Source organism: Epinephelus fuscoguttatus, linkage group LG23, assembly GCF_011397635.1.
Source record: "Epinephelus fuscoguttatus linkage group LG23, E.fuscoguttatus.final_Chr_v1".
Lineage (NCBI taxonomy): Eukaryota > Metazoa > Chordata > Actinopteri > Perciformes > Serranidae > Epinephelus > Epinephelus fuscoguttatus.
The window spans coordinates 25,001,292-25,013,661 of NC_064774.1; the positions used below are offsets into that span (position 1 = coordinate 25,001,292).

General features: G+C 40.8%; 1 protein-coding gene across 1 annotated transcript; it reads right to left on the minus strand.

The window, feature by feature from the left end:
- Positions 1-1,532: 1,532 nt before the first annotated feature.
- On the minus strand, positions 1,533-7,212 carry slc3a2a (solute carrier family 3 member 2a). The gene is made up of 11 exons (XM_049568560.1): positions 7,058-7,212; positions 5,772-5,983; positions 5,456-5,640; positions 4,432-4,605; positions 4,246-4,340; positions 3,982-4,118; positions 3,250-3,359; positions 2,759-2,958; positions 2,587-2,664; positions 2,282-2,501; positions 1,533-2,197 (listed from the first exon to the last, which is right to left on the minus strand). The coding sequence occupies exons 2-11, from the start codon at positions 5,966-5,968 to the stop codon at positions 2,058-2,060; spliced, it is 1,536 nt and encodes a 511-aa protein (XP_049424517.1). The 5' UTR covers positions 5,969-5,983; positions 7,058-7,212; the 3' UTR covers positions 1,533-2,057.
- Positions 7,213-12,370: the final 5,158 nt, after the last annotated feature.

Consider the following 12,370-nt stretch of genomic DNA (forward strand, 5'->3'; position numbering starts at 1 on the left):
TGTCTTTTTCCTGCAACAAAAGTCTACTACTTTCATGGTTTTATCAGAGGTAGTAGACTTCCAATAAAAAAACTGCAGGGGATGTGATGCCCTCAATACTTTTTTTTTTTTTTTTTAATTACTGATGGCTTAATGTGTGATCAACATGGTAATGTTGCAGCTGGTCAAGGTGGAGCTGATTTTACCTGTTTCGTATACTGCTGTTGTTTGAAGAGTGTATTTTACATTATTTCAAAAGCTGATTTGCATCGAAAAATTATAGGCTAATATACATTATATACTAATGTATATTGGTAATAGTGCATAAAAACAATTCTCTCTGAATTGCAATGGAGTCCTTTAGAAGTAACAAGAAGCACAGAATTGGAAAAACTCAAAGTACAAGTACTGGAAAATTCTAGTTAAACACAGTAAGCAAATGTGTTAGTTGCTTTCCACAGCTGAATAAAAGTAGAAGTAACAGGTAAAAGTGTAAAATCAGGTCGAGCAAAGACAGACCGTCAGTGTAATGAGCAAAACAACAGACTGTTGTGGTAAATACAGGTACAATCATGATGGTTTACAGTAAGTGTTAGCATTCTTTGCTCTCCTTCGGTGCTGCTCTAACCGATAATGTCAAGACTTAAAACAGAACTGAAAATCAATTGTGCGGATAGATAAAACATTATTATCATTTTATTACTGACAGTATGTAAAACCATTCTTCCTGTAGGAAGTGTCTATGTAGATCTACTGTATATGAACCCTACTCTTCTACCGACATCTAAAGCATCCTACAGCAGTAATTCATATGTACATATGCATACATACATACATATATATATATATATATATATATATATATATATATATATATATATATATATATATATGCAGTGTCACAGTCCTTTTATACACAAGAACTATTATTTATATATAAAAGCAACTGTGGGAAATACAGTACATACAGAGAGGAAGTATTAGTATTTCTCAAATTGCTCATCCATCTACTCAATTTCGTCAAAGCTGATTCATCTTACAGGAAGTTTGTTTATAAATCACTGAATTTAGCAGAATGGTCTCGGAGACCACGATCAAACACGCTGTGAAAGGAAACTACATTTGTGTTTTTTTTAAAAAGGTATATTGAAAGTTATCTGGGGTCAAAGTGTTGCTTAGCATTAAAAATTAACACATTTGCTTTGCTATGTTTTAAAACAAGACATATTGTTGAGGTTTTTGGACAGTAGTTAATTTAAGAGTCAGTGTTTAACCTATTTTGTGAAACTTGTCGGCATGTGCGCTGCGTACATTTTAGAGTTATGTGTCATGAGCTGATATAACCCATCTGAGGATGTTGATAAACTCTACATGCTTCCTCTGTTAACATCTGTGACACACTTACACACACCTGTACGGACTGAAAATGGTGAACATCTCATCTGATATTATCTTCGGCAAACAGGAGCACAAGACAGCAACACACGACACAGAACCCACTCCTACAAAGCTGTTGTCACAAACAGAAATAAACATGGAGGAGTACACAGGAGTCGGTACAGAACTTTCTGTTTATTCATCTCCAATTCAGCCTTGATGCAGCTTGCAAAAACAATTGTTTATGAGCACTCTTAAAAGACCTTAAACCAAGGCACCACACAAATTAACCTGTTTTCCTGTGAGACAAATGCCGTTGTTAGAAAAAAAAAAAAATCCATGAAAGAAAATAAAACTGTCGCTAAAACAGAACTTCTTCAAATTTATAATTAAAAACCACCAAAAAGGACTGCTTAAGAAATGCCCGAAGAACAGGAATGGAATGTCTTTCACATAATTGGACAGACAGTCAACAATAACAAAATAAAAAAAGGATTAAAAAAAAGAACAAAATACTCAGTGGATGAGAGTCTGAGGGGTCTGAATCTGTTTTTCTTCTACAACAAAAAAAGACAAAGAGAAATGTCCTGAATCTTATGGATATGTGCTCGTATTTCTAAGGATTCGGACTGACTTTCTAGTTTTCGTTTTTAAAAACATGTCTAATCTGTGGGTAGCTTTCCTATTGTTTGGCTCCATCTTTAGCCTGCATAGGGGAAGTGCAGCAGCACCGCTTGTCCAGGTGCTAGGGTGATTTTGTCCAGTTCGACCACTGAGTCTACCTCCTGGGCTTTATCAGTTGACAGCTTCACCTTGGCTCTCTCTGGCAACTCTAGTCCTTCTGCAGAAACAAAGATCGTAGTGTTAATGTAAGTTATTGCAGAGGACACATTATACCTTGACTCAATCCTTCTGTTGAACTTGCCTGTCGGTGCCAGTTTGAATTGGAGTGTCTCAGCTGATGCTCCCCAGTTGACAGCTGTTAGAAATCTTTCGCTCTGGTCCCACACGCGCAGAAAAGAGAGGGAGGAAGTGGAGGAGGAGAGAGGATAGTAGTCGCCGTGGAGGAGAGAGCGCTCTTTGCCACGCAGGTCGCTGAGGGTTTTAAACCACGTCTTCACAGCGACGCGTTCCTCCCGCTGAGCCTGTGAACAAGAGAATCGGAAAAGGTTTTAAAAACACAGAGGAAATCAATAAGGACACAAACACTCGCTGTGAACACACTCTTACCTCAGCAGTCTCATTGACAGCCTCTCCTTCAGCTGGTTTCTTCTCTATGTCCCACACCATCTTAGGAGATTCTGCACCCTAATAAGGAAATGAAAAGGGGGGAAAAAAGGTTACACTCTGGAACAGCTGTAAGGTCACTGAAACATTTTTACATCTCAGTTTCATAGCTTACGACTGCCTGAAGGCCGATCTCATCTCCGTAGGTAAACACTGGGGTTCCAGGCATGGTGAACAGCAGGAGCTGGTAGAGACGAATCAGAGCCGGTGTCGCCGCTTGTTTAGACAGCTGGTCCTGTTGAGCGGCACCCAGACCCCATCCCAGACTTCTCTGCTGAGACTGCAATGCGTCCATGGCCATGATGCGCCCCTTACCTGCACATATTTAGGTAAAATTCCATCATGCACTGCACCAATTTGCACCAACTGGTTGGTTTTCACACACAAATTAACTTTTGTTTCAGTGCAATTGATAGCTCCTGATTTACACACTACATAATCATAAGATAAAATAGACAAAATAAGTAGCAATGGAGTTAAAATTAAAAATAATGGATGTAGTTTGTCAGAAACATCCTGATGTTGTGTTTAAATAATAGCCAAAAAATTAAGATGAACACTTGACACACATGCAAGTACGGCAAAAGAAACGAGATTCCAACATACCTTCTTTTTTGCTGCTGAGCAGGTCAGACAGGACCAGGTCTACACCTGTGGTATTGATGAGCTGAGACACCTCTGCAGGCGAAACACCTTCAACAACACCCATCAGAGCCCTGTGGAAAAAGAATGTGCAAAGGTTAAATCACATAGACTGCTGACACTGTATTTAGTTAGCTGAAAGTAGAAAATGTTAAGTTATGGCATCTTGAAATACCCCATCGAATGTTAAAAATTAGACTGTCATTCCTAAAACCCGCCACAAGGTGTCACTTCACCATGAGAGAGTGTAAAGTGCCATCTGCCTGGAAGCCTGCCTTGTTGAGCCATCTCCCCCTGACCCCCTCCCACAGTCCCCCTGCAGCACTGGAATGTTTTTAATCTCCACCTTCTCTCCGGAAAGACTGGCAAGGTCAACATCCTGACATTTTACTCATGCGCTGAAATTACTTTGCCAGCAAAGAGCAGTCCTACAAATTCTTTACTTTAAAATCTTCTGTCCCAATTAATTGGTGGAAGCCATTTTTTTGTTCTCTTTTTTTGCCAAAGTGAGCTTCTTCTAATACCTAATGTTCAAATAAATACCGCTGCAGTCTTAGCTCAAAACTGCTTTCTCTGTATCTGTGGGCGATAGCTACATTTATTCAGAAATCTTGCAAATGAAACATCCTGTGTCACTGCACTGACTGTCTACTTGCGCAGAACCAAAGAGAGACATAAAATGGCAGCCGTAGTTACCTGCTCTTGGTGTTGTCAGTGCGGTTGCCCTGTACGGCTTCACGCAGCTTTGACCAATCAAGAGAGTTGGTGGCAACAGTGAGGTCGGATACCCTGATGCCATCAACACCCAAATTCAGCCAGTGCTCCGCTGCAGCCTGAAAGATTCAGCAACAACAGAATCAGGGATAGTTCAGTGACATGGATACTTTCAATCAGGCAACAGTTTCACACACTTAAAAGTTACTAAATGAAGGACCACAGGACATAGTGAGTGTGTGCTACCTTGACTTTATCCATCACATCATCAACATCACCCGCTGTAAACCAGGGAGAGGCTCCCCGGTAGTTTGGAGTCAGGTCAAGCACCACAGAAATACCTAAGGGGAAAAGCAGACAAAAGCAGTTCACAATCAGCATCCAAAACACAGCAAAATCTGTCTTGCTTTTAATTGAGAATGAGCCCCTTACCCTTCTTGTGGGCCTTTTCTAGCACAGCAACTAGGGCGTCCTGATTTCCCTGGGTTGGGTCGATCTGTTGCAGATTAAGGGTGTTTGGCTGGTCTTCCTGAACGGTGTGAAGAGGGCCGAGAACAAGGCCTTTCACCTTCAACTTGTTGATTTCATCCAACTTTGCCTCAACACCTAGAGACAGACAGAGGAACAGAGAGGAAGAATGAAATGTTGTGTCAGGGTGAATTTCACATTGAGCAAAGACAACAGAGAGTTGATGTAGCAGGGTGAGAGGGGTGGAAAGAGAGGGCAAATGTCTGGTGAGACATTTTGATGGTTTAGGAGAAAGCCCAGTGAAGAAAGGTGCTGCTCTTTTTGCTAGGTATTGACTCAAAGCAGGAGCATGTGAATGACTCCCCCCACACCCTCTGCTGGCCATGTGAAGTCTGAGCACAAGGAGGTCCTTTATGTGAAAACTCCACCATGTCACGTGTGGTTGTTGGAATTCTGCCCAAGGCCTTTTGGAAACCCGAGTACTCCCTACTTATTCACTCTAAGAACAGCAGAACAACCTGCCCCCCCTTCCTACCTCTTAAAACCAAAACAGGAAAAAAAAGGAAGCCTAATTGTGAACGTTGTTTAGTGGCATTTGACAAAGAAAAGAAAAAATGCTTGTTAGACAAGTTTAATCACTTTTGAGATTCCAAGTGAAGACACTTATCTGCAAACCACTATAAAATGTACAAGATTGCTCAACCTTGATCTCAAAGCTGAGTAAGAGATATATGAAAGGAATGACTCGCAGGCTTTTTACGTCCTTTAGACCTTGAGTCACTTGTTGTCAGCCTTGTCAGCAGGTTGGTATCTGGCCAGCTGAAATAGGCCACGCAGAACTAAGGAAACCCAAGACCAAACCACCTTGTATAGATAATCTCAATCCTTATTTTGGGAGTAAGGATGGCACAATAGGCAAATAAGATCATGCAAACAGTAGCAAGAAAGGGCATCGCTATAGACATTAAAAGTCTGAAATTTAAAGTACCTTTCAATCCCTCAGAGAAAGCTTCAAGGTCAGAGATCTGGTACAGAGGGCCTTCGTTCCACCAGTTCATCTTGGGGATGGGTTTGCAGGGAGGGGCCTGGACTATGATCACTATGGCTCCAGCCAGCATGCCTACCCAGCCCAGCCAGAACAGGACAAGAAGCACCCAACGGGTTCGCACCCATCTAAACACAAAGGATGAGATTGGGGGATAAAAAAAAAAAGTTAAGATGACCAATGACTTTATGCCACACACCAATACAAGACCTGTATATCTTAAAACATTGTTCAGAGCAACTCTTTTCCAGTGGCTTACCCTGGAGTGCCAGCAACCTTCATCAGCTCCTCTTTAGACAGGCCGGTGAATGTAACCTCGTCCTCCGGAACCTTCAGCTTGACACTGCCATTTTTCTCCCCGCCTGCAGCCTGGCCATCACCAGTCATGGGCTGCTTCTCAGGGTCCAGCTCATTGAGCTCCACTTCTTTCATATCGATCTCTGTGTCCTTATTCATGATTCAATCTGATTTCTGTAGAGATGGAGGTACAGAGGAGTGGATAAAGAAAGGAGGAGGAAATAATGGACTGTCACGTTAATTGGTCTTCATGTGAGGAAGGGTGTGGGTCTGAAACACTTGTGCTTAGCAATAACAGTCTTATTTCACTGGAAAATACAATGTGACCAAACATATGGACAATGATGAGATAGCAAAGAGAACAAAGTTGTTAGTCTAACACCTGTTGCATACAGTAACGTTACCTCACAGTTAAGACGTGAAAACAAATGTTAGACTCCTAAAACTAGCTAGCGAGCTAATTCCTAAAGCAGAAACCAAATGGGCGTTGCTAATTAACACTTGCGTCAGGTAACAGCCTCAAATTTTTAAGCAAGTAACTGATAACAAGCTCAACAACACATAAAACCAGAGATTAACTTTGTTTACTTACACTGCACTTTGTAATTACAGCATTTGTTGCTCTAACAACAATTACAAGGGGCAGACAACCCTTGAAATGTTCGTTACGAGTCGTGTGTTCAACAGTTGACTGATGAAACAGCGGCCGGCAGTTACAGGCTGCGTTCAGCGACGCACAACGGAAACAATATTCCTTCACAATAAAACTATTACATTTATCAAAGCGGTGACAGGAATAGTTAATATTTAAAAACCATTGCCATCCTTTTTTGAGACCACTTCTAGGAACAATGTTTGACATAAAAGATTTTTTTCCATTTCTATAAACTAATTAATTTACTCGATCGGAAGTACATTAGTTAGCCGGTTTCTTCTAGTCAAGTTAACGTTTCAATTAGTTTCACATAAATTATTCGACGAAAATACCAGCCCAGCTGTTAAAACAACTAATTCAAGTAAAAACGGACCGGTCGAAACCAAGAAATGTTAAATATTTGTGTAATTTGTCTTCTGTAAAGATGATGAAATCAAGTTCATCGCTACGTCATCTTCTGGTGCACGAGGCTCCGAACAGCTTGTACTTTACTTTCCAGTGATGGTGACCCCATAAAAGCGGTTTAATTCAGAGTTACACCACCATGAGCTTGGCCTGTGGCTGTAAACTCAAAGACGTACATTCAACATTACCTGTAAAAGCCAACGTATAGTCCGTCCGGGTTTTCTCCCCCTCTTTCAGTCGATAATCCTGTTTCCTCTACTAATCTTGTTTCAGACCGGCCGGCTCGGTCTGTATATGTAGCAGCCCTGGTTTCTCCGCCCACCAGGGGACGAGCCAGTAATCTCCCCCCTCCTCTCTGTCTCCGTTCCTAGGAGTAAATGTTAGGCTACACCCTGTGCTCCAAATCAACATTAATTTTAATACCACATGTCCAGTCTATTAGAGCACTTATTTGAGCCACATTTCTGTATTGGGTCTGTCCTTACACTGTTTCAGCCTTTGACACATATGCCTACAGAAGACAAGACATGCACAACTCTGTTTGTTTTTGTGTTTTTATTCCAGACTGAAGTAAAATTCCACCATAAATAGGGACTAATAGAGATGACATGTGGGTACCTAACAAGTTAGGTTATGCAAACACTTCCTCAAGATAATACAATCAGTTGCGTAAGCCATGTTGATGACCCACTGATTGATGGACTGACTGCACACTATAGGCTCATGCTGAGGCCTTTCGTCTTTTGATTAGTGCTGATTGCCTCTCTGCTCCTTATTGATCTAATTTAACCCCCACTTCCTACCACTTCTCTCCCTCTGTGACACCACACAGACTTCATTTGCGTCACTTTTTGGCTTCCATTAACATTTGACAAGCACTCACTGAGTAATCTGTTCAGTCTGATATGATCATGTTCTCATTTTAGTGCTAACTTATGCAACAAAGTAAAGTAATCCCTTCTTGGCTGAACTGGACTTGCGTGGCTTTCCAGTTTTCTCCTGGTAGCTGAGCAACAGTGCTGCTGTAGTAAGCAAATGATTAAAAAATGTCCTTTTATAAATGTCACATGTGTGTCTTCCTAAGTAGAACATTTCTTGTACAGAAAATAATCCGACACACCAGACTCTCCCACTAGAACTAACAAACCATACCACCAAACAGTACCACAATATATTATGTTTAAGACAAGAATAATATCACAAATTATTCCAAATCAGCTTTCAAATAATACAAGACCTACAAAATTGATGCATTGAATTAATATTGAATTAATATATTTTAGACAGAACACCCACATCATGTCTTGTCTGAGTGTGGCTCTGAAAATAGTTGGTGAATCCCCTTCTTAAAATGTCAGTTTGTTGACATCACTGCTGTATCGTTTAGTTTTGTCGTTGTTTCCGCCCATGCTTGTGCTCCAAGACCTTCCCAGCTGTTGTTGATCTTCATTTAACAGCGGACTTCTAGGAAAAGTATCCACAGAATCCCACTGTCAAGTACATAAAGTACATGTACATGTACACAAAGCTGTGGGCTACTTATGAGAAAGCACATAAGTTTTATTATTAATGAGTAAATAAGACACAAGATACTGTTCTGTTGTAACTGTTCAGAGGGTAATATTTTTGGTTTCGCAATTTACAAACTGTTGTCTTTTTGTAACAGGTAACTTCAGGAACACGCTCCACCACGTTGCTCTGGTGTAACTGTGCCTTTGCTTGTATGTGCTTGTTTTGAACACCTGTATGTTTTCGTTCAGTCTCTATCCTATCGCCCTGAGGGGGCAATCAACGGGGAGCCGCATTTTCATTCTGTTTCTTTAAACAACCCCCATGTTATTTTATGTAAGTGGATCCCAAATCGTGACCTGTGTTCCTACAGATTATTCCTCCTGCAAATCAAAGGATATCCTTATTTTAACAGGAATAATACCACTGAGAGAAAACAAGTTTATTCACTCTAACCCCTGCTACAGTACCATGTGCTGTCAGACAGTTCAATGTAAACACATTTACAATAACATCTTTCTAAATGCAGGCCTTTCTAAACTTGGGCCTGGGATAAAATTAATCCAGTGGGGGTGTCCATGCTGCTACATTTCTATTTGTGGATTTGTGACACTGCAACCTTCCATGACCCTTTCATGTAACCTTAATTATTGATCCAGGTTTTGGAAATTATAACAACCCGATGCAACTAGGAGTACTTCTTCTTCAGTATAGAACTGGAAACCTGGAGACTTAATCTAATGAGCATATAAATTTAGCCACAGACAAAATGTGGGTCCACAGCACGTGTTTGGAAGCTATATGTCTCAATGTATTGTTGGAATGGTATCTCTCCTAGAAACAAGCTCAAACACACACCATCTGCTTCTGTTTTTAGCTCGGCCTGAACACGTGTGTGTTTGGCGGAGTCAGGCTGTAATGGAGCTGTTGACTGCCGGCCGATGTGAATACACACTGTGCTGTTGATCAAGGAAGGATGATGGACCGACGCTGTGAGGAAAAACAGCGAAGGGATGTTCTCCGTTTCTGTGATATTCATCATACCCTCTGTTTTTTCCTAACTTTCCTGCATTCAAAGATGAAAGGCGATGGCAAAGGCAAAGTGAAAAACAAGGAAAGAGGACGAGACAGACCACTGGTTTGCTCAGGTAACATGAGTAACAAGGCGTGGCCAAGAGAGCAGGAGGAGTCAGAAGAAAGAGGAGAAAGGGCAGACATGAGAGGGGAAGAGAGGAGGGGGCAGAAATATGTAAACATGTTTGTGAGCTGGGGGTGCAGCAAAATTTGGAACAAAAATTAGAGCAACACTGAGCAACACTGAGCTATAGTGAGACTTCTCCAAAGTGTTTTTCCACATAACAGGTCAACATCCAAGCAACATTTGAAACTTTGTGTGACAGTACATTGATTCACATGTTTTCCAAAGTAGTGACTTTGTCAGCCACCAACAGCAGAGATAAGTTGGATAAATGGAGGACACTGATGAAACAACTCACTCTGAGACATGTTCTGTTGTAAAGCAAGCTGCTTTGTTTGTGCGTTTGGCTGTAGAGGAGGGGACAGTATCATTAAATTCATCAGCAATCATGCACACACACACACACACACACACACACACACACACATGGACAGGAAAGAGAGAGAGGAAAGGAGGGCAAAGTTGCTGCATGGTTTTGTAGACAAGAGAGGAAACAGGCAGGGATCATTGTACATTACACTGTTGCCCGCAGTTCGGAAAGACAACAGTTTACAGCAGATGTCAGGCAAGTTATTTCAACAGCAAGTGTTGTATGGTCATACACAAGTATATTGAATGAGTAAGTAACTGACACAAATGCTGCTGTGTGGGTCTTCACATAATCGATAATTTGGGTATTCATGTAATTTTTTTCATCCTCAAACAACCAACTTGCCATAATTAATAGCATTACATGTCTTCAAACCACAGATGTATTACATTTGTACGTTATTATGTAGCAAATAAGTTGACAATTTACATCTTTGCATTTCAACAATGCTGTGGCTAAAACGGGTTATGTTAAGGCACAAAACCACTTTGTTATGATTGGGAAAAGATCATGTTTTGGCTTAGAATACCTGCTTTTGGTGGCACTATCTCAGCTGGAAAAACAGTGATGTCTCGGTAAAAAACAACTGGTTTTCATGGCACTATCTCAGGTGGAAGCATGGTGATGTCTCAGTAAAAAACAACCAGTTTTCATGGCACTATCCTGGCTGGAAACACAGTGATATCTTGGTAAAAAAAAAAAACAACCACTTTTCATGGCACTATCCCGGCTAGAAACACAGTAATGTCTCCGTAAAAACAATCACTTTTCATGGTGCTATCCCAGCTGGAAACACAGTGATGTCTCAGTAAGAAACATTCACTTTTCATGGCACTATCCCAGCTAGAAAAACAGTGATATCTTGGTAAAAACAACTGCTTTTCATGGCACTATCTCAAGTGGAAGCATGGTGATGTCTCGGTAAAAAACAACCACTTTCCATGGCACTATCCCAGCTGGTAACACAGTGATGTCTCAGTAAAAACTTCCACATTTGGTGGCTTCATATCTACTGGAAATGCAGTGATGACTTGCTAAAAAACAACCAGTTTTGTTGTTTGTTTGACTTCAGTAGCTGTCTATACTGTGGTTTCTACTCCCCTCCACATCCCAGTGACAAAGTAAGCCAATATACTATGTCATTTTAGAAACATTGATATATGAAACTTACATATGCAACATATCCATGGTTTTCAGAAATTAACAATGCCTAAAATCCCTATAAGTTTAACTTTTAGTGGTGCCTGCAGGTCTGTGTATTGTTCTGTGACAAATCTATAGTCTGGAGGAACACTCACACACAAATACACACACAGGGCCTCACTATAAATCCTTGTCTGATCCCTCTGAGAGAGTTTATTTTGCAAGACAGCGTGAGCTTGAAAAAAAAAAAGCCACAGCGGTGCAGACCTGGACCAGTTTAAACCAGTTTGGCTGCTGCGGTCTTGTGCTTTTATCTCATTGTCTCAGGCTCAGCGCAGTATGCAGTCCGTACAGTTCAAGATGAACCCATAGACCACTATGTTGCACTGATAGTTGGTGAACAACTTACAGAGAAAATTGTAAGCAAAACATTTTATTAGTTTATGCTACAGACACATTCAGTCATGTTGGTCGTACTTCATAGGGACTTTGTCATATTGTGTAATGTTAATGCTTTATGCTCTAAAATCAATGTAGGTGTATTTTCCTCCAGTCTCTCTTCTCTTTCATTTGTCTTTCAGTCTGTAATATATTTCCTCCTATTCTTTCTTTGTTCCCGATGTGTGGCCTAGTTTTCTCTCACAGACAAAGGGGAGACTGTTTGGTGCGGAAAGCCTCCCTCTGTAACTCTCTCCTGGCATGAATGGAGAGCTAATATGGACACAGCAAACACTAATTAGTTCATCACAGTGCAGTCACCACAGAAATGCATCGGAAATATGTAAAGAATAAAACACACAGAGTACAGAACTAGCATATAACAAGGAACATAATGACTCAGGACACATCCTGCTTGTATGATATATATAGACAATAAGAGTTTAAATTAAAATAAGTGATCTTTTGTTGAAGCATGCTAAGATAAACCGTACAAATAACATTCTTTCAGAGACAAATTAAAGAATCTCATTGACGTTTTACCATATTTTTCTCCTCTCAGTCCAGTGTCTCTACATTTCACTTCTCCCTCTTTCCCAGTCGACATACATCTCTTTCTCATTCACACACTCTCTCCTCCCCATCCTTTATTGGCCCGCTCTTATGTTACATTTGTTTTTCACTCTCTAAACCTTGTTCCCTCCTCTCAGGCCCTTTCTTTCCCCCTAGCAGCAGGAAACAATGGCTGCACATTATGTAAGAGTGCACGTTTCTGTGAGGAGAATGCCAAACAGTTCACAATTCACAGATGAAGTAGTCTTTCTTTCCCCTCCCCCAAAGTGA